This window comes from Oreochromis niloticus, linkage group LG18 (assembly GCF_001858045.2).
Source record: "Oreochromis niloticus isolate F11D_XX linkage group LG18, O_niloticus_UMD_NMBU, whole genome shotgun sequence".
NCBI classification, from domain to species: domain Eukaryota; kingdom Metazoa; phylum Chordata; class Actinopteri; order Cichliformes; family Cichlidae; genus Oreochromis; species Oreochromis niloticus.
The window spans coordinates 21,518,655-21,541,803 of NC_031982.2; the positions used below are offsets into that span (position 1 = coordinate 21,518,655).

The window sequence follows — 23,149 nt, forward strand, 5'->3', positions numbered from 1 at the left end:
ATTAGCGGCAGGCTAGAGTGCTGCTTCCAAAACAAACAGAATTTTGGATGTTTTTTCAGAAATGTTTTCACAGATTTGTTCCTGCACTTTGTGTATCAGACAGATGAAGCAGCACGTTTTGAAAAAAGGTGGGAAAGTGAAACAATAGACCAAAAAGGTTGTGCAATGGGAAAAATATTACAACAAATTAGATAATGATACGTTAGTCATAGTTTCTGTCAACAGTCCTTTTTTTCCCTAACTCAAACAAAAGGATAACTAAATAAAAACTAATGCACAAGGACAAAAAATATAATGTAATGTATCAAGACTTGTCAAGGCCAACATGTTCTGGAGAGATGAGATCCAAACAGAACTAATTAAGTGTTGCAGAAAGGCGGGACGAGTTTGGAATGGATCCAATCAGAAGTAACCTCCTTGCGCAGTAAGGTTAGATGTGGACATATGATCCGCCCCCCCTCCCCAGCTAACACGGTGGGATGGGGGTGTTCAGCTAACGCCCACGCTTCCCGTTTCTCATGAAAATGTGACAAAATGCCAACGAAAATAAGATTCCTAGTATTTAGCAAATCTGACTGGTAAAAATCTGACTTTTACTTCTTTACTTACTCTTGTGATTAAGAGTTGTGCAACAGTTTGATGTTGTGTTATATATGTGTGTGTTGTGTTTTATGATTGAGAAGGAACCCAGAGCTTCCAGAGAAAAACCACAGAAGTGGGGAGTATATGCAAGCGCGTCATCAATGTTCAACAGCCAGTATTGATAAGTTATAGAGGTGCATTAGTGCACATGGCATCCTTATTCATCTGTGGAGGCTTCATTATTGCTAAACAAAATCATGGACATCATAAAAGAGAGGCATGGTACTTTAAATGTGAGTTATGTTTTTGTTGGTAGAAAGTCAGTAAGTGCTTGGTTTTTTTTTTTTGTTTTGTATTGTTTTGTTTTTTATAATCTATTTTGGGTGAATATGTCTTGGTGACCAATGAAGTGTCCAGAGCTGGTTCGAGATATTCGCCAAACTGAGAGGCTTGCTTTTGAAGGACTTCGACGATATAGGTTATACGAGCAGCTTATTCTGCCAATTTTGTGGTTTCTTTTTCAGGAAAGGCCTTAGAAGATGATGTCATTCATTACAAAAACACAACTCCATAGTGGAGCAGGCTGAGTGCTGAACTGACCTGGACACAGCTCAGATCCATCACACATTAGAAACATTTAGAGCATCAAAGGGGAGGCCTAAACTGCAAATGGTGAAATCAAAATCATTGTCCCCATAAAATCCACTTGGACCTTTTTTTTGGTCAGCTTGCTAGCAGTATAGAGTTTCTGCATTGAAACACCTGTGTAAGTATTCTGTTATACTAGTAGTTTAGTAGACAAATTAAAAAAAAAATGAATCTGGGGAATATCATTTTCTATCCCAGCATATTTGGTTTTCCAAAACAGTTTTCTAATCTAGTTTTTTTTTGTTGTTGTTGCATTTTATAATAACCGACTTTAACTAATTGCCAGTCGTAGTGCTGCCGTGCCCACACAGCTCACATGCTGCTGTCACCAGCTGGTTATCTCGTCTGTGCTAAAACTTCTGTTAGCTAGACCTCCTTCTGCGGAGGATGTCTGGATTCTGAAAAGCAGCTGACTCATCCTCACGATTTCTAGTAATATATTTCATTATAATTGTCATATTTGCATTTGATTTCTTCTAACATTGTTGCTCTAGACACACAAATAGAATTTAACTGTACAGTAAAGTATAAATATAAATATTGATTGTTTCAGGTCTGATTCTTCTGGCTCAGCATTAGCTTTCCGTGAGTCCTGTTTATTTGTTCCGAGAAAGTCAGTGCACCATCCATTCATAAATGGATCGATGTGATGGTTGACAAACAGGAGGTTTGAATTGCTGTGTTGCTGTGCTTGTAACACAGCAATTCACAATCCGAGAAGTGATTTTGTTGGTTCCAGTTTGATGAAACAAATTGGGCATCTGATGTCTTTTGCTTGCTTTGTTGTTTATTGTTGCTGTCGACCTTTAGCTGGATTTTAAGTGGAAAGGCTCAAAGGGTTAACAGCAGTAACGCTGTAGGTCTCGGTGCAGTGTAGCTTTTGATTTTGTTGCTGATATAATCGCTGCCTTGCTGCTTGCACATTGCGATTGCGATCAGGCTGTGTTGGGCTTCTTTGGCGCTATTCCCAACAGTCGGCATGTTTTCAATCTTTTATTTACTCTGTGGTGCAGAGCTGCACTGAGCTACACACAAAGAGAAATGTGCAGTCGTTGTGTTAGGGCTCATTTATTCATAGAGAACAACAAACGGGCCGAGCAGGGGATTTGTGGTGCAGTTTCTTTGTCGGGTGTTTTGTTACTTAATGGGAGGTGACTGCTGAACAGTGTTTCTTTAGCTTCAAGGCCACTTAACCTTGGAGCCAAAGCTCAGAGCCACCAAAGCTACAGCCTAACCTCTTAGCACAGAAGAATAACTTCACCTGACTCAGCCGCTCACATATTAAGTGCTATAATCCTTAACTAGCTTCAGAACAAAGATACTAATTCAAATTGGAACATTAAAAGAGGATTTGATGTACTTATATAACCCTTAATTAGGCTTAAATTGTGATATGTTTAGGGTTATTATTTTTTTTTTGCTTACAGAGATACTGAAGTTTATTCAGGCTTTTGAAAGGCTGCAATTTCCAAATTACAAGATTCACACTTCTAATGATAACTTGCACAGCTAATGTCTTAACAAACTGGAGGAGAAAAAAAAGTTCACTTAAAGTTTAGTCAACCAGTCGTGTTCCTCGCAAATGTAGTCAACTGTAGCTAATTAACTGAAACGCTGCAAGCTTGCAAAAGTTTCTTTAGTCAGAAGTACCACTTTTGTTCCATTTTAATGACTGAAGAACACTTTGTGAAGTTGAGTGAAAGAACAGCAATTTGCAGATAGATAGATTTCAAGTGTCTTCAAACCGCGTCATGTGGTCTGGAATACAAAGATAGCGTTGCGGTAGAGAACAACTGGAAATCCTCATATCTGAGACACTGAAAACTTTTGTGAATTTTTTTGGCTTCAGATACGGTATAAACAATGAATCCATTATGTTAATGTTACAGATCTGATAAACACACTATTAAAACATTTACAGCCCGTCCAGCCGTAGGTCACACACCAATGAAAAAGTTTACCCATGTGATTTAAGCCAACCAAAACCGAAAACAGGCAACAAGGCAAAAAACTAAACCGTAATCCAGCAGTCGAACACACATTATCTTTTTTTTCTTTGACATTTGAATGACAAGTTAAAAGTAAAATCAGCGACTAAAGCTAGAGATGCTTCGATCCAGCTTTTTTTCAATTTCCCACCCAGTACCAGTTACACTGGCTTTTAGTATCTGCGAATATGACGTGAGGGTTTTAAATTGATGAACTGTAGTTCTTACTGTGAGGAAGGGACTGTGACTCATTCTTTTATGGCATGCACTGAACCAGCGTCCTTCTACCTTCTTCCTCAGTCTCTCTGACCGACCTTAATGAGAGCAAAGTGTGACGGAAAAACAACCATCATCTGATTTCTTCATTAATGCCAACTCAATTTGGCTCTGCTGTTTACCATTGATCCCTAACAGAAGTATTGTTAGTATTATCAGAAAGTATATGCGATTATACAGTAACATTGTACACTGTAGATTCTATAAACAATTATCCATTTATAATGACATATTATAAAAAGCAGTACTTTTAGATATGTGTAGTTAAATAATTATAGAACAACTTATAATGATGTATAAATAAATATAACATCTTTTTATGAAGCTGAATCTGTGTATTAGATTGGCATATTTATTTATACCATATAAATATATTATAGATTGCATAATCAAAAGAGTTATATAAAATGAGATGGATAGGGTTTGGAATTAATGGGCATTTGCTTCCTCTTACTGCTTTTGGAGAGGGTAGTGATTAGATTATGTTTTTGTCAATATGATGGCTTTATGTTTTTTTGTGTGTTATGACATATTATTTATGTGTGAATTGAAGATTTGACTGATTGAAAATGTAGTTTTTCACAAGTAATTTTATCTCCACCAAGTGCTGACTTTAATTTTATTGGTAGATTGATTAAATCCTTTCAGCATTAACGGTATCATAAGGGATGAGTGCACTCTTCAGCTATTCTGTTACAAATACCAATGTGACCCTTCACTTACGGGCACTTGAAACTATGTTGTAACATTTTACAAATGCCAGGATATGAGTCACTGAAACTGGAGCAATCTTGGAGTTGAGCATCCATCTGCTGTGTGGTGGCAGCTTGTTTCACTCTGCTGCCATGCGCATGTGCACGCGCACATGCACTCGGCCTGCATACACACAAGTACTGACATAGAGGTCAAAGGTGAGAAAAATGAGTAAACAGAGCAGGCACTGTAGAGGATGCTGTCAACCCTTGACAACACACACGAGCTCTCACACTCAGAAACCGAATACGTTTCTTTGCGATCACACACTCTCCTAATTTGAGCCCAGATCATACGCTTTGCAGACTAGACTGCTAAACTGCCATGTACATGCTTTTATATATCTTTATCCCAGCATGCACTTCATGCACAATGCAAGCATCCAGTTTACTGCTCCAGGGCAGGTGTGGTTGGTATGCTTGCACTGAGTACAGTCATTGAAAAGTTCCTTTTTGGGGCTTATTGGGAACTTATTCTGAAGATATGAGCCACAATATTACTTTTTTCAAATATCCCATAATGTGACTGTATAAACAGATACAGGTCCTCACAATTTGAGTAATCCCTGGACCACACACACACACACACACACACACACACACACACACACACTACTAACTCACTGAGTCATGTGTGTCAGTAAGCCTGGGAGGGAAGAACACCAGCTCTGAATGCCAAAGGGCTTTTTCTCCCTTTCAGATCTGTGTCAGTGTAGTGTGAACACAGGGGAGAGTTGCCCGTAGGCTGGAATCGTTTCTTGCTGTGCAGCCTTGAAAGGTTTTGTCGGGACTTGTAAAGTCACGTGAGGTCACTCGTTGTTTTCTGTATGCTAGAGTCAGGCTGAAACCCTCCAAAATGCTTTAGGCTAATGATGAACAATATAGTAGTTTCTGTTCATTTGTGTCATTCACGTTCAGCCCTTATAACAAAGCTTATTATCAAGTCAACGTTTATGGTGTTTAGCATAAATTTATTTTATCCAGTGAGACATGATGGTGGCTCATGTCCCAGATATTTTTCACAGATTTGTACTTTGTTTTTGTTTTTTTTTAATTTGCCTTATTTGGATACATTTTTTTGGAAATTATATCATTTGCATTTCATATTTTACAGTTAAACAGCATTGCATTTACACTACAATCATGACAAAAGCATCTTTAACCCAAAGCATCTTTCTTGGGCTACTTGCTCCATAATCCTGGTATTTGATCGTCAAATCTTCCTCTTCCTCGCAGGCTTGACGATGGGTTGTGTCAGGAGTAAAGAGGACAAGGGCCCGGCTCTGAAGTACCGACCAGACAACTCAAATGCCACTCCTGCCAGCTCGCTCCTGGGCCACTATGGCCCCGAACCTACAATACTGGGTCATTCACCTGCTATGAATGCTCACAACAACAGCTACAACAGTCATGCTGCTGGCCTCACACCCTTTGGCGGGACGTCTTCAGTCATGACGCCCTTTGGCGGTGCCTCCACCTCCTTTACTTCAGTGGCTGTGAACAGTCCCTTTCCCAGTGTCATCTCAGGTCAGTTTGTGATGAATCAACATATTCTGTATTCATAGATTTATGTATTAGAGAAGCTATAAATGAATTACTTGAACAGCTTTCCTTTCTATTGTGTGATGCACAAACTGTTGTAGAACTTTAGAATAAACTCACTTGATCATTTGTTATGCAGAGGACGTTATAAGCAGCAGATGTTATGCAAATGAGACATTTGAAACGAGTCAGCCAAAACATCATTGCTGAACAGAAACCCAAAATAGGTCTGTATTATGGGAAGCAATGCAGTGGCATGGCCTCTCCTGAGCCAAGAAAAACAATAACATGGACTGGATTGAGTGGCTTTAGTAAATGCAAATTGCATATTGAAAGTTTTTATTTCCTACACTAGTTAGACTTAGAATGACTTTAGAATTAAGGGTGTGTCAGTCATAGAATGACTCTGCGTGGATTTATGTTTAAATTATGCAGGAAATGTATGCAACAAAACATAATGTTGCCTCCTAAAGCACGCACACATCCCTCATTCCCTTCATGGCTCTTTCAGGAAGGATGCCGTGGCCTGAGGGGCTCCTGTGGATCTAATACAGCCCTTTTAATTTTCTCCCTAAGATAAACATATCTGAGTCCCATTGTCTCTCTGCACTCCATCACCTGTCAGTTCTTTGTATTGTGAATAAAAAATTAAATGACCTCCGTTTGATTTGAGGTGATGCCACTCAGTTTGAGAACGCTAGAAGGAATATTCTGCTCCCCTGATGAATCCTTAAAAATAAATCAGAGCTGAGAGAGCCAGGTGTATATGCAGACCAGCCTCTGGTGGTATAGCAAGGAAAATAAATAACAATATTTCGCTGTATTCTGCCATATTTCAATCTTAATCTTAATCTATCTCAATCTTTGTATTAATCTGTAATTTAAGGCTGTAACAAAGAGCGATCAAAATGAGTGTGTGGAATCAGGCATTTCAATTTCTCTCACTTTCAGGTGGCGTAACATTTTTTGTAGCGTTGTACGACTATGAAGCGAGGACGGCAGACGATCTGTCTTTCAAAAAAGGGGATCGCTTTCAGATTATCAACAACACGTGAGTATATTTGATTTTTACACTGACAAACTGCTAGGCGGATTTGTGTGTGTGTGTGTGTGTGTGTGTGTGTGTGTGTTTGTGTGTGTGTGTGTGTGTGTGTGTGTTTAATCCTTCAGTGTATTCAGGTCTGATATTAAGGCTGAGATCTGTCTGGGTTAATGGGTTCCTTTAATGGGCCATCTGTTTAGTGTCCATTGCTTTTCTCTTGCCAAAGAAAAACATGCAGTTAAATTTATGACATTATACCAAAAAAGGATGCTTATTATGGGCGCTTTGATGATAACTGAAGGTCAAGCTCATTAACAAACCAGTTAGCTTTGTAAACCAATGCTCGTTTACTTCTTTTAATGTTATTTTGTGGATTACTCAAGTCTTGAATTCGATAATTCAATATTAGTCCTGTTAGTTCTCATAGTGCTGTGTAAGGATATCATGATTTAGAAGGAGAAATATGTCACTCGCTACCTGCCGCTCAGGTGTGAAAATAGGCGGCGTGCCAAGTGCTCTGCTCTTCTTGTTTGTCACGTTCCACGTCCCATCCTACCACTGTGTGTGTTCACATTGCTTTTGCGGTGATGAAAATGCCATCTGCTTCTAGAGAAGAGGTGGGACGAGTACAGATTGGCTAAAGGTTTTCAGACAGTTTCTCTCTTCCTTCACTTTTAATTTAAGCTCCACATCTGCTGTTAAACACACTAGTAATTGTGGCTACTCGCTTATTTTAGCCTTCTAGAAAATTTTAATTCTTCTCCAATCAGTTTTAGTGTTTCTTTGTTTTTTTTAAATAATGAAAACAGCATATATAACATTATATAATGTTATTGAGGCGTAATTTAACTTACAAATTACTTTCCCATTTTCTGCCAGTGACTTCCCTCAAAAACTAGTTCAGCCAGGACCACTTTCGCTAGGACTCCGGTCGCTAAGGAAACTTGTGGTGATTTCAAAAAGAACAATGCAAACTGGAAAAGATGAACTCTCACCATCAAAGTAAAAGCTGTGCCTCCCCTCTGCAACCGAAACATTTCAAATGCAGGAAACTTTGAAGTCAAACGGCCTCTCTTCCTGCTTTATGCCACACGTTTCAGTTTCACTATCACTTGCTGAGTAGTTTGAGTGTTTGCAGACAAGTCGCCGTCTTCCATGAAAACTACTAGCGACCAAAGCAATTGCAAGAAAGTTTTTGGTGCAGCACCACATTATCTGTTTGCGAACGTTTTCACACTAGCAGCCGCCACCAACCGGTCAGGAATACATTTATAGCTTATGGTTAGCAGTTGGTCGCCAACCAATCTGGTCTGTGTAACTGTGGCTTTAATTAAGCAATGCATGCAAAGGAGGAGCTGGGTTAAGGGTGGGTTCCAAATGGGTTTGCATCAACAGCAGTAACTGTAGGCGATCTTGAGTTATAATAGTGCTTCCTGCTGAGGTTAGCTGTTATCAGCTGATCGCAAGCGGAGCTTGACTTCCTGTTTTGACTAAATGATTAATTTGTGGTCCTTGTGTCACATCACAAGTCTTTGTCAGTTGTTTGCAATTAAAATAAAGAAACTCAAACCCTTCAAATTTATTTTAAACATGTTTTTATCATCTGTACAAGTGATATATATTTTGTTTTTTTACAAAAAAGCTAATATTAGTCATTGTATATTAAATAATTTTGTATTCCTGATCTGTTCATGTAATACTATATATAATATATATCAGTTGTTTAGTTTCAGTTGATTTAAAAAAAACAACAACATTCAGTATCTGAACTCCACCCACATTGTGATGACTCAGACTGCTGACGTCTTTGGATGATGTATAATCCTAACCCTCTTTTTTCACCCTTTGTATACTTTCATACCAGCTCCCTTTCTTTTGGAATAGGATAGTGTTTTTTTAAGTCATACTTTTGTGTTTGTATTATATAGTTCTGATTTCTAATTTACTTCTCTCTTCAGGGAAGGCGACTGGTGGGAGGCCCGCTCCATCAACACTGGGCAGAAAGGTTATATCCCCAGTAACTACGTGGCTCCAGCAGACTCCATACAGGCTGAAGAGTAAGAACTCACACAATCACCTTTCCAAACATAGTATCTTTGCCTCTCTCCGTCATCCAACAACTTTTATTTCCACGTTTTTTTTTTTCTTCTTGTTATTTTCTTGTTATTTTCCTGTTCCTCACCCAACTCGGTTTTCCTCTGATTAAGACAAAATGCTGCTGCTGGGTGGACACACAATGTGACAAACCCATCATGTACACATGGCAGAGAGTCTAAACAATGAAGCCATGTATTGTCACAGGAGCCCATGGCGTTCTCTTTTCTGTTCTTCTTGTGTGACAGAAACATTGTGCTGCTTTTACACAGTTGTGGCCTAGTTTCTCTTTTAGCTGTTGGCCATTTTCACATTTTCACTTATGTTTGAGGTTTAAACTGCTCATTTAAATAAATTTAAAAAAACTGGGTAAACCTGCCCAACTTTGTCTTTAGCATGAAAAATAACTTACTGTGACTGAGTGTGCAGGATTTTAGTATATGAAGCAAAAAAATTCAACTAATTTCTGTGATTGAACTTCCCAAAGTAAGCCTTACAAATAAGAAAATTTAGATTTTTTTTTTATCATTTACATCTGGGAGACAAGTGGAAAATGGAAAATATACCATGGAGTGGATGTTCCAGCAAATTCATCCCAGGGTCAGACCATGTGATGTTCAGAGAAATTGCAAACAAAGCCCAGACACTGTATACACAGACAGAACAAGTATGGCTTGTTTAGAAGGGTTGCCAGGTGAAGAAAAAAATGGCGGCACTGTTTAGGTTTGCAAAGTTGCATCTGAACAAACCACATGACTTCTGTACCAATGTTCTTTAGAGCGGTGAGCTAAAGTAGAGATGTTTGGCTAAAGCGTCACGTTTGGTGAAAACCAAACACACCATATCAGAACAAACACACGTCACACCAGCTGCAAGCACGGTGGTGGAGGGGTGATGATTTCAGCTTTTTTTGCAGTCACAGGACCTGAAGGGTTTTATTATAACACAAGATTAACCACACTGTGCATGTCCTCTGACTGGAGCCTTTTGTTTTGCCGAGCCAGCTAATTCAAAAAAAGCTTCGCTTTCTTGAACCTCCTCTGTAGTAGACCCCTCAGTTCATCTTTCGGTCACCAAGTCGACCAACTGAATCTCTGAAAAAGAAAAGAATCAGGTTTGTAATGGCCCAGTCAAAGTCCAGACTTCAAGCTGATTGAGATGCAAACCTGAAGGAACGCTGTAAAGAAGAGTGGGGCAAAATTCCTCCACAGTGATGTGAGAGGCTGAGAAAGTCGTACAGAAAACGAGTCCTTCGAGTTATTGCTGCGAAGGGTCGTTGTGCCTTTTGACCTATTAAAGTATGGTATATGTTTTTAAAAGGTTTCCAAAATCTTGTGATAACTTTATTTTCGCATGACTATAAATTGAAACATGCAAAACGCTTGCTGAAGCAAAGTTTTAAACAGGTGATTATTATTTTACCTTAAATTATATTTTATATTTTTTCCCCGTCTTATTTTCAATGCAATAATATTAGCTCCACATATAAATTCCTGTCAACTGGTTGATGTCAAATATATTTAATTTCCCAGAGATTTAACTTCCCGCTGTCACATCACTAAAAAACATATCCCTACTATATGAAGGAGAAAATCTAAATTGTGTGCAGTGTATCACAGTGGGCCCTCCTCCTGTGACTGACTGTTTGACTTCATTTCTTTTGGCAGATGGTACTTTGGTAAAATGGGCCGCAAAGATGCAGAACGCCATTTATTGGTTCCAGGAAACCAGCGGGGAACTTTCTTGGTACGAGAGAGTGAGACGACTAAAGGTAGGATGATTTATAACAGACATAAAGATGGGCGTAGCCATAGAGACGTCACCTCTTCCCTTTAAACTTGGACTTTAAATCATCATGACGATTCTCTTCTTTTGGAGCAATAAATGACTCTATTTGGACACGAGCGAAGTGTTAGCTTGCCACCTCACATTTGCTGACAACTTATTTATAAAGATGTTTCTATAGAGTGCTCGGGGCATCACAGGAGCACAGATACCTGCTGATTGACGCTAAGTAACATACAAATAAAATTTGTGATAATAACAATAATAATAATAATACTAATACATTTTATTTATAGGCGCCTTTCAGACCCTCAAGGTCACCTTACGATAACACGTGAACAATAGCATAATGGAGCACAGACATCTTGGCCAGTCAAAAGGCACCAAAAACAAAGTTTAGAGGTCTCATGTTTAAAGACTGGAATGAGTGTAGCATTTTTAAATACTGGATGATATTGAGATCTGGTGCCTGAAGTTCTCATTTGGTGAATTGAAATTTTTGGCACTTTTCTAACTGGACACACTAGCAGCGTAGCTATACGAGTGGCTGTAATGCTTTGTCACTTGACCCACCATTATCACTTTACTGTGTAGTTCACTGTAAAATAGAACCATAGATATATCTGTCTGTCTTTGTTGACCTCCCGACTTTCTCTTTAGTGCCATCATGAGATTTGTGGGCTCATCTGAGAATGTGGCTTAAAACTTTATTTCTTATCGGTTTAGTTATTTTAGAGTGTTTATTTTCCTGAGCAACACATCTAAGTTCATTTCTGTGGATTTTTAAGGTGCGTACTCTCTGTCCATCCGTGACTGGGACGATGTAAAAGGAGACAACGTCAAACACTACAAGATCCGCAAGCTGGACAACGGCGGCTATTACATCACGACACGAGCCCAGTTTGAGTCATTACAGAAGCTGGTGAAACACTACACAGGTATGCCGCCCATCTTCTGCACACTGGGCGTCTTATTTACATGTGGAACGCATTTAAACAAATTGTTGTTTATAACTGGACAGATCTTCTGGCTGGGATGAGTATTTTGTTTTTTTTGGTTTTTTTGTTCTTTCCTTCTTTCAGATGCATGTTTTATGAAGCCTAGTGGTGTAATTTGGACAGATGTGATGTAAAAGTCACTGAAACCATAGAGACTTATTCTTTTGAAGGGTTTTAGCATTGCAAGTAGTCCCCTGCCTCCTACTCTGGCTCCATACAGTGTGTAGACCAGCAGATTCAGTGCTCACAGTGGGAAATGTATTATTCAACTGCAGATCTATGTGTTGAATATGTATGCGTGTTACAGAGGCTTTTTTGCTATGGTGATTCTGAACCAGTCGCAAGCAACGCTTTCACCGACACGGTCACAGCTCAGTAACTCAGTAACGAGGTTCTAAAAAAAAAAGTTTAACCCACTGGGACTTAAGCCAGAGGAGGCCATGAATACAAAAAATGTTTCACTTATAAAAAAACTGTCAAGTAGCTGAAATCTGCACAGTATTGATAAACAGTCATTCTAAAGGTCTCCTGTGGTATCTTAAAAGAAAGCGACTGCAGCGCATGATGTGTAAACACATTCAGTACAAACGGTTTTTGAGAACTGCACAAATCCTGTTAAACTTGTAAGAAAATCTATTTTAAAAAGAGTGTTTGTTATAAGATACTGCATTTCTGGTTGTGTTTACCGCATTTTTCCACATAACTGATAGAAATCACTCGCTGCTGTGTGTGTGGGTTTTTTTGTTTTGTGTTTTTTTTTTTTGTTTTTTTTTTTAAAGAACTGTTACGGTTCAAAGCTCTGCAGCAGTGTAGACTTTGATCTGCAGACAGAAACTCAGGAACAAGTGAGAAAATCTTCACTGGATCTTAACTGCTCAGTGTTTGAATACAGGCTGGATTTCCACTCATTCCTCTGTTTTCCCCTATTTTGTGTGCAGAATTCCAGCAGGACATAATGTAGCGAGTGCTGCTGCTGCCAAACAAAAAACAAAAACCCAGAACCTTGATGTTCTTGCCTTTTAGTGAAGTTGAAATCAAAATAAAACACGGGATACTATTATGGTGAAAGTACCTGAAAATCTGATTATTTTTGGAGGGCATGTTGGAAATAAATAGTTATTCTGTGAGGTGTGGGGACGGGGAATCAAATCTGTTGTGATTTGATTGTCGTTTGCTACCTGCTGATGGCCAGGACTGCATGTGGATAAAGCACTCCAGATCAAAGCTCATTCACTCACTCATTCCCCTTCTTTTTTTTGTGTGTACTTCTTCCTGTGTAGAACATGCGGATGGTCTGTGCTACAGGCTGACGACTGTGTGTCCCACAGTAAAGCCGCAAACTCAGGGACTAGCTAAGGACGCCTGGGAAATCCCACGAGAGTCACTCCGACTGGAGGTCAAACTGGGACAGGGCTGCTTTGGAGAAGTTTGGATGGGTAAGAGACCACTAGAGCTGTACTCCAGCACACAGTATGAATGATATTATTTATTGAAATCAACCCCGCAGGAACAGAAACCAATGCTTCTATTTTTCATTGTGCTCACTCACACTAAAGAGTGACAAAGCAAAATTCATCTACATTATCTCTGGACGTTATGTGGCAATGATGGCGGTAGTTTTTGTTTCCTGCACAATTGGTTGACAGCAAGGACGCTACTTTTATGTCTTTGTTAAATATGGAGCTGGGGATTGAAAACAGCAGAGACTTCAAAGAGACATGTCACTGAAAGAATCGTGAATGGAAGCTGTTGGTAGGAGTATAAACCCTTATTATAATCCTTATTGATGCACAACTGCTTGAATAAGTGCCTGGAGGCATTTCAAGATGGCTGCTGGGTGGCAATGCTTGCTTCTAGAAGGACTACAGTAAACAGTATACCGGAAGTAGTAGTATAGAAGCATCCCGACTGTGAGGGGGGATTCTTGCCAAGGAGGAGCAACTTTTTTTTGTTTGTTTGGGGTTTTTTTGTTTTGTTTTTGTGCATGTACAAATTGAATAAACAAGATGCTGTCTTGCATCTGTCTGGATCCATTTCTGCTCTAACAGAGCAAGATAACGTGAAAATATAAAACAGATGCTGCCCCCCCCCCCCTTTTGTCAATTCAAATTTACTCAGTTTATTCAAACCACACAGAGACAGAAAAAGAGGATGTTTCCCTGCAAAAGCACTCCCGACACAGTAAACGTCTACATAAATGGGTTAGTAGCGGAATAGTTATTGCATGAAATATGTCAGAAATACTTGGAAAGGCTGCCAGAAACAGGAACTTTACTCAGATACATGTTTCCAAAGAATTTGCTGTTTCAGAGCGAGGTGATGAAGCACAGCTGTAAACATGACCGCGATGAGCCGCGGTGTTTCGAAAACGTCTTAAAAATTTGATATGTTGTCTTTGTGTCCTTTTCAATTAAATATGGGGTTTGATTGATTTGTGGGTCATTGCATTCTGTTTTCTGCACTTTAATATTAATGAGATTATTAACAGGGTTGTAGATGGCGATGTTAAGGGATACATTGCGATAAACCAATGGCCTCCGTGCGTTTGAGCAGTACTTCCGATGTTAACAACTTGCAGACATAAATCCCCTCTGCAGCGCTGGTGTTTGACACAAACACTTATGAATTAGTGAAGAACAGGAACAACTTTGTGGACATAAACACACACAGTCATTAGGGCCTACAAACATGCCCACTGTGCATGATTTATATGCGCATGAATATGTAACTTATGTAAAGTTAATGTGAAAAACAAATGACAGTGGTTTATATTAGTGTTTTAAGTTGAGTGGCACTAACGTCAGGAGTGGGCTTGTCTTGCTGCCTCACTGGCACATGTATTGATGTCAGAGCTGATTACGGATTCCTGTAGGTTTTCATAGACACACACACAGACACACACACACACACACACACACACACACACAGCTCCAGTAATCACAGGTCACTTCCTACGCTTCTTTTCACTGGCCTGCTTGTGAGACAGGGGCCTCTGAGTGAACACGACTCTCTTCTTTCATCGCTGAGTCTTTAATTAAGCCTGCCCTGCAGCAAGCCTCGACCTGCAAGCCTCCACTGAGCAATCCCAGGAATCCCTCTCTGTCGCTCACTGCTTCGTGGTTTCGTGATGGTTTTCTGCTCAGCTGCAGTTCGTGCTGCTCGTGCGTTTTGTTTTTTTAGATGATTTTCTCTATGCGCTCCCCACCTCACGTTATTACTTATAGATATTATCATTGTCCTACTTTGTCCTTCAGCTTGTGTGCATGCACGCAGAGTTTGTTCGCTATGATTCATTCATGAAGCTCAGCCCTCTGACGAAAGCAGTAGATCTCCTGCCTCGGCTCATTGTATGTAAGCAGGGCGTGAGTAAGTGGCTCTCAATCAGGAAGTGGCTGATTATTTCAGCTGCCATGTTCTCTCCATACATGGGAGCACTGCCAGAGGTCCAAGTGATTTTACGATTGACTTTTTAATCACATAAAAAAGGGTTAAAAATGGACCTTTTAGTCTTTTAATGAATTGGAAGTGTCTTGAATTGTATTTCCTCTATTGTATTCCTCTATTGCAAAAAAGTCCCTTTCGCAAAGTAAATAAGTGATCATTCACCTTTTGTTTCATATATATTCAGGCACATGGAACGGTACGACTAAGGTGGCGATCAAGACCCTGAAGCCGGGCACCATGTCTCCAGAGGCTTTCCTGCAGGAGGCTCAGATCATGAAGAAACTGAGACATGACAAACTGGTACCTCTCTATGCTGTGGTGTCCGAGGAGCCCATATACATTGTTACCGAGTTTATGGGCAAAGGTAAGAACTGTTCAGTTTCCAAATCAGAAGTTATGACGATGTACACAAAGAATGTATATCTTAAATTTATTTGTATAGCCCAGTATAACATGGAGGTTCCAAAGAGATTCACAGGAACAAAAGCATATGAACCCATATGAAAACAGACATTTAAATAAACAAACAGTCCATCAGAAATAAACACAAACACACAAATCGTGTTTGGTTTTAGAGCCAATAAATGAAGAAATTAAAATGTAGTTTTAAAGAGTTTGCAGTCATTCATGTGTTAAACACAGTGCTGAAAAGTTCATTAAATCATTGTCGCCTGGCTCTACAGATAGCTGTGTATCAACTACATAACTACGCTAACAAATGTTTTGCTGTTTGGTGACGTTTCCAAGTAGCAGCATGTATAAGGAGAAAAATAACGGATCAAGACAACTGCCCTGTGGAACGCCATAGAAGTCATGAGTGGTTGATCTCCATAGATGATAATTTCTGTTAGTGATAACATAATATGATCTAAAACATTCATGCTATGACTGAAAAGCAGATTTTCAGCTTCATTTTTCATCTTTCTTTTCATTTTTTTTCATCCATAAACTGTTTAGGAACAACCAGCCAAACATGCCCATACCGTTTGCAGTGATGTCTCTTTGGGGCTTGTAGTTAAAACACTAACACTAGGAGAGTTCGCCTCACCTGGCCACGAAACTGCTCGTCAGTCAGTTGTCTGAAAATGGAGACTGTATATTAAAAAAATGGCTATAATACCCAAACACTTCATGCATTCATTTTTGTAAAACCTCTGAATTAAAGCTGAAAAATCTTGCCTTCAAGCACAAATTGATTTGTTTGTTTGGTTTTAAATCCGCTGTGGGCGCATAGAGAGTCAGAGCTGCAAGAAAATGTATGTTTATGCAAAGCTTGTTTGAGTGCAGCTTTGAGATAAATACATTTTTTTCCACTCCAAGAGTGAGGCAGGAAGTCAGACATATCTTGTGTAAACCTTAGAAGTGAAAATATCGACAGACTTTTCAAAGAGTAAAAAAAAAAAAAAAAAATTGACGTCCTCTTGGAATAATAATTTGTCTGTCATTTTTTCCATTAGAGTGTTTCTATGAAAGATCTTCTGTTTATCTTTTAACCTCAGAAAAGTAAATGCAAATTATTTCAGAGCTTATATAATGTTATCCCTTGCCTCAGAGCTCTTTTTAGAGCTGTCACACCGATTATACTTAAGCCAAGCGATCAATAGTCAGCTAGTCCATAGCCACTCCTTTCACTCTGATTGATTGATTGTTTTTTTTTTTTTTAGCAGATGTTAAACAAGAGCAGCAAAAAGGTCAAATTTGAACTTACTAACTGGTACAGAACTGTCATTACCACAGCCAGATAGTTACATCAACATTTAATAAGTATTTCATTCTTAATCTGACCCCATTAAACACACACAAACCTTCCAGTCAACAGCTTGCTCACCCCTGCACCACTGGATCCACAGCAGTCCAGCAGCCTCTAAAAACACATCACAGTTCATTCGAAGGGTTGTATGCACTTTTTAACAGTCGCGGTGCCTCCAGGTTATTTCTGTTTCTGTTTATTTTTGTGTTGTCTTTATACACGTTGCAGACGGATGTATTGATTCTCTTGACAGTAGTCTTCTAAACTCTGGCAGGTAGTTTACTGGACTTTCTGAAGGAGGGAGATGGAAAGTATCTGAAGCTTCCCCAGCTGGTGGACATGGCTTCACAGGTAAGATGAAAACTCAGTGTTTAAATGCTAACACAGGTGCAGCAGCTCCCCGTGTCTCTTCCCTGCCCGGCTGCTCTTTTAACTCTGACTGAGGGGAAAGATTATCATACATCAGCAATGCAGCGGAGAAAGCTCCACGCGGGCTTCTTTCCAGCTGTGTGTGTAGGTGTGCATGAGTCAAATATTCACGCCCTGTGAATACGGGTTTCGGTTTGTTCTCCATCTGGCTGGCATAATTTATTTAATATCTACCCTTCCCTTCTCTGCCGCTTCCTGTGCAACAATGTGTGCCTCCTCTCCCCCTCCGACAGCTCTTACCGCTGCGTGTGCCTCCCCTCGTTCTCCCCCACTTAACTGCCTGTAGCACTTAAACGCTGCTCACCAGAGGCCATTTAAGCTCGCTGGTTCAGTCACCTACTGTGATCTGCTCTTAATTTGCCTCTTCACGCTCACAGGCTCCCTCTCCACTCTGCGGAGTAGTAATTTTTCTTTTTTTTTTTTTTTTTTCTTTTTTTTTTTGGAGAATTAAAACTGAAACAGGCTGAAACCCAGAGATGCCTCAGAGGGAGTTTACAACAAGTGTGAGAATGGTGTCAAATGGCTGTGTTTAGGATGTTTGTCCAGATGCTGTTGCTGTCATTGTCACAGGTGTAGAGTGCTTTGTTTGAGTTTTTCCTTCATGTAGTCTTCTTGACACCTAAATACAGCCGTGTTTATTTGATCTATAATTGAAAATAAAACTTCCTTTTTTCATGCTTGCACTTTTCCTTTCTGAAGCTGTCAGAATAACGTTATTACATCCTGTCCAATCCAACTTAATCCCAGATTGCAGACGGCATGGCCTTCATTGAGAGGATGAACTACATCCACAGGGACCTGAGAGCTGCCAACATTCTGGTCGCTGATAACCTGGTGTGTAAGATCGCTGACTTCGGCCTGGCTCGGCTCATCGAGGACAACGAGTACACCGCCAGACAAGGTGTGTGACAGGGAGCGGATGCAGTTGGACACATGTTTGTCTGCACTGACTATAAATAGAGAACATGTTTATACTGGGCCTCTCAGTGCTTGCTCTGATCTATTTAGTTATGACTGCTGCTTACACTTGGAGCTTAAAAAATTGAGTTTTTATAGGTTCTTACTTGTTTATCAGAGTTTCTTCTGGAATTGTGTTGGTGTTTAGATAGAAAGGAAACTGAAAATGTCACAGCAGATTTTGATATTAGCTATAAATAATAATGCTATTTGCAGGCCCGCTACATGAACCATGATTCTGTTCATTTAGGCTACACATGCACACATTATTTAAGCTGAAGGGTGGTTCAAAAAATCAGTTAACTTTTCTAATCAGTTGACCGATTTGGCATCCTGATGTGAGGATGTGCTGCTTTTTCACAGTTTCTAACATTTGAAAAGTTTAAACTATTGATCCACCAACTGAGGAAATATTCAGCAGTCTTATTGATGTTTTCTTTGCTCATGCTTGACTCGCCTCGCTCTTTCCTTTTCCTTTTTGCCAGGTGCTAAATTCCCCATCAAGTGGACGGCACCTGAAGCTGCCTTGTATGGACGCTTTACCATTAAATCAGACGTCTGGTCGTTCGGTATCCTGCTGACTGAACTTGTGACCAAGGGCAGAGTACCATATCCAGGTAAGGACAGCACACGCAGATACATGTAATGCACTTTTAATTTTGCTGTAGATGCTTTTGGCCCCTCCTCCTTTGTTCAGCTGAATGGAGTTCTCGTGATGGTTTGCCCCAGGAGACAGTTTTGCGTCACCATTATTTTCCAGCACGCTATTGTCATCCTCAGTCATCTGGGGCTTTTTCACCCTGTGAATTAGAATAGAAATCCACGCATGTGATCTGATATGAGTCACCTCAGGTGTTTAGTGACTTGTCAGTCACGGGCAAAGTACCCTTGCATGTATGATCCCCCTTCTTATCCCTTTCTCCCACCTCGTTTCTGCCCCCTGCTGTATGGGATCAGTACTACAGTGTGTGCCTTTAACTGTGTTAAACTGACACTGATTACAGAGCATGCCATATGGACGACTTAACCATGTCTTGTAGAGGTCCATCTGGCTCCTGTGGCCTTCTTGGTTTCAGTGCAAATCATTCCTCTAATTATTTCACCCCAGAGCTGCAGATTCAGGGGGTTGAACCCACTTATTTGCATTTTTTAAAACCATAATATGTCTAACTCTACATGGTCTACAGGTCTGCTCTTCTTATTTGAATTCCATGCTAGACAGTGCAGATGTATTTGGATGCAGTTAGACCAAGTGTCTGGACTATGATGTGTCATTTCTTTTCCATTTTATCTTGAGTGTGTGTGTGTAGGTATCTACTGTTACTCGAATAGGCAGACATGATGTTAGAGCTGAGGTTTTAACATGCGAGATGTAAATCATGCTACCACCTCAGCAGCCAACATATTGCTGCCACCACATCCTGGTCTCAGCAGCTGCTCGGGGCTTTTCCTCTCCTCTCCGACTGTGAGATAATCTGATCCCCACTCTCCCACAGAGAGATGGAGGGGGGAGGATGCGGCTATGCTGTGACCATGCCGCTGACTCTGTGTCATAACCTCTTTTAGCTGCAGTTGAGCTCCCATGGAGCTGTTTCTGTGCTGTGTCACGGAGTTCATGATCACTGTCTTCCTGTCTTGGGAAGAAATCTGTGACACTGGGACCCGAAACTGGAGCAGTTCTGTTTGTTTTCTTGTTGTTCAGTTTTACGAGTAAACCAGTAAACTGGAGGAAGCTACGCAGACTTCTCTGTGAGAGCGCTGGAGCACCTGTATCGATCAGTTTATTTCTGCTAACAGTCTTATCTCCCTGTATGTGTTTTAAAATTGACTAAAAGTCTTAACAGGAAATAATGAGTGAACTTCCAACTGGGTCACTGAGGTTTTTTTCCCCCCCTTACCACAGTGGTCTGCGTGGGCATTTAATCCTGCTGTCAGCTGCATGATGGCAGCGCTTTCTACAGTCAGGCTGCACACTGAGCTATTTCCTAATCAAAAGTTGTACTAGTATTCTTGACCAGAAAACTTTGGAAGGCTCCTTCTGTTATATGGTTTTTCAAATAATCAATGCTCAGCCACGGAGAGGAGAAGTCAGATTGATGTGGAAGTCAAACTATATTAGTTGATTGTGTGTGTGTGCGTGCGTGTGTCCAGTCTTGGCTGGATATTTTCCAAAAGACACGACTTTCAGATACTGTAGTATTTTTATTTATTTATTTATTTAGTAGCTAATAGCGCTTTTACTATTTAATGCCTGGCGATTCAACTAAAGAGATTGAGAAGATTAATTTATTTTCTGCCAGTCTGTTTGTAACAAAGTGCCTTAAACATACAATTTAAAAGCAACTGCAGTCAAATGTCATAAATGTTAAAGAGGTAAGTATTACTTCTCAGTTGCAGTGAATAGAATAGAAGAAAATAAACTGTAGAAAACTAAACAGAAGAAAGAAGAAGAAAAATAACAATTTTAACATAAACCAGTGATCAACCCTGGCAGGGCCTCCTTGGATGAGGGTGTCTAGTGATAATGGCTGAAACACCCAATGAATCCAAGGTCCACTACTGACAATGTGTCCCAAATTTTAATATGATAAGATCTCTAAACCCTAAACCTAACCAAGGAAAAAAATGGCAGATTAGCTTGGGCACAAGACCAAAAGTTGAGACACACAACGATGTGTGCTGCTGGTAAAGTTTCTGGGCTGCCTTTCCCAATAACAGCCATCCCTCAAGATTTTCTCCATTTAAAGCAATGCAATGTCAAGGATTGTAACATCTAGTCCTTTTACTGAATCTGAATCTGTTTTTGGCGATTCAACTAAAGAGATTGAGAAGATTAATTTATTTTCTGCCAGTCTGTTTGTAACAAAGTGCCTTAAAATACAATTTAAATGTAACTGCAATCAATTGTCCAGTATGTGTAGCCTCAACTTTGGTTCGTCCCTTGAGCTCGGTGCCTTTTTGTGCTTGAATGCTTCATAGGCCAAAATAAATGAATACATCCTTACAAGGACTGGAGTGAAAATTAGTGAAAAAGCCACCAATGTCCAAAGAAAAACTTTGAGAGCTCTTCAGAAATTCTGGAGATCAATTACTCATGACCATAATAAAATAAAATAAATTATATAAAAAAAACCTCTGGAGTTATATTAAACCACCAATTTATGAAATTTTATTCCCATCCATCAGAGTGCACAGCTTCACTCGGCACATAGGTTAGATGGTGCGATAATCTCCCTTTTTGTCTGCCTGTAGTGTAAATTTCCACTATTACAATCCCATTGCCTTACTTAGATCGAATAAATAAATAGATGTATGAAGTACCTTTGTAATGCATGTTTGGATAACCTGACTATATAATGGTTGTCCATTTATATTGTATTTCTTGTCCTTTTTTTTTCCCTTCAAGGCATGGTGAATCGAGAGGTACTCGAGCAGGTAGAGCGAGGTTACCGCATGCCCTGCCCACAGGGCTGCCCCGATTCACTGCACGAGATGATGAAGCAGTGCTGGAAGAAGGAGCCCGATGAAAGGCCGACCTTCGAGTACATCCAGTCCTTTTTAGAAGACTACTTCACAGCCACAGAGCCACAGTATCAGCCAGGGGACAACCTCTAGTCGGGAGGATCTGGGACAAACTCTGGCAAACCGGGGTACATCGGCAGAGATCAAAATCCAGGAAAACCAACACGTTTCTGCTGAAGCTGCAGAAAATACTTTTTTTTTTCTTTTTTTTTTTTTACAAACTTTTCCAAACTGACATACCTGATGTAGAGGAAGTAGAGGTTTGTCCCTTGTGTACCTGGGGGGCCAAATATGCGGGGAAATGTCCAAGCGTGCAGATCGGCGCTGGCGGGTTGAGCTCTAAGAACTCTGCATATCACAATAATCCATATAGGCTGGCCACAACACTGTGATCCAAATTTTCAAATGAATGGTTACTCGCGGATGCATTTTTTTAATGAACTTTTTTTAATGAGAAGTTCCCCTACCCTTCCTCCAATCCACCACCTTTTTTAAATTAAATTTAACAACAAAAAGTCTTTGATATTCGAGTGAGAGCTTTTATATGTATATGAGTTTGGTATGAATATGTAGGTTGATAAGAACAGACTGCTGATAAATCAAAGAAAAAACAAACGGCATGGATTTGAGTCGATTTGTGGCGACTCAGTGGGCACAAAAGGGGCCAAGGATTTGGGTATTTCCTTTAATTTGTCAGCCATATGTATGTAGTAGGCGCCCAATTACTGTGTGAGATGTTACATATGTGCTCTGACTGTAAAGTTTTGGAGCATTATGAGGTGGAATAAATGGAGGAAGAAAAACGGTGGTATCGCGTAGATGCAAGAATGTACTAAGAGATGAGCGCAGATGTACATACAGTATGTATAAAAAGTGTATTTGAGCAGGTGTGATGAGGTGGAAGAAGCAGGAATAACAAGTGTTTTATATGATTCTTTTTTTTTTTTTAACAGGGTTGCTTGAATCTCAAATGAAATTTCCTTTTTTTTTTTTTTTTGTCATTTAATCTGGGACTTGAAATCATAAAGAGGTATTTTGCTAATTTACAAGTGCAAACAGTTTTTCCTGATTAACATTTTGTATAAGAAAACAAAAGATTAGACATTTCAGCTGTGAAATTTAATTAAGATTGTCTTCATCTTTCTATAAGATTTGCTTCTTGTCTTTCTTTCCCTGTTGCACAGCTCTGATTGCTACAGAAGATTCTTGTAGATTTCTCTTCATTATTGCACACATCTACACAGTCGAATTTTGCAGCGCCGTGACTGTCGGTGCAGGAGTCGCCATACGTGGGACTGTGTGCGGATCGACACTGTCCTCATTTCAGATTTTGCAAGAGG

The 23,149-nt window shown here is 39.9% G+C and overlaps 1 protein-coding gene across 1 annotated transcript in view; it reads left to right on the top strand.

Moving 5' to 3' along the window:
* Positions 1 to 23,050, top strand: part of yes1 (YES proto-oncogene 1, Src family tyrosine kinase) — a 31,154-nt gene extending 8,104 nt beyond the window's left edge. The window contains exons 2-12 of the mRNA XM_003438057.5: positions 5,483 to 5,773; positions 6,740 to 6,839; positions 8,789 to 8,887; positions 10,592 to 10,695; positions 11,498 to 11,647; positions 12,988 to 13,143; positions 15,336 to 15,515; positions 17,176 to 17,252; positions 18,078 to 18,231; positions 18,773 to 18,904; positions 21,694 to 23,050. Coding sequence (XP_003438105.1) covers positions 5,491 to 5,773; positions 6,740 to 6,839; positions 8,789 to 8,887; positions 10,592 to 10,695; positions 11,498 to 11,647; positions 12,988 to 13,143; positions 15,336 to 15,515; positions 17,176 to 17,252; positions 18,078 to 18,231; positions 18,773 to 18,904; positions 21,694 to 21,902 — 1,644 coding nt within the window. The 5' untranslated portion in view covers positions 5,483 to 5,490 and the 3' untranslated portion in view covers positions 21,903 to 23,050. The remainder of the gene's footprint in view (positions 1 to 5,482; positions 5,774 to 6,739; positions 6,840 to 8,788; positions 8,888 to 10,591; positions 10,696 to 11,497; positions 11,648 to 12,987; positions 13,144 to 15,335; positions 15,516 to 17,175; positions 17,253 to 18,077; positions 18,232 to 18,772; positions 18,905 to 21,693) is intronic.
* The last annotated feature ends 99 nt before the right edge of the window (positions 23,051 to 23,149 follow it).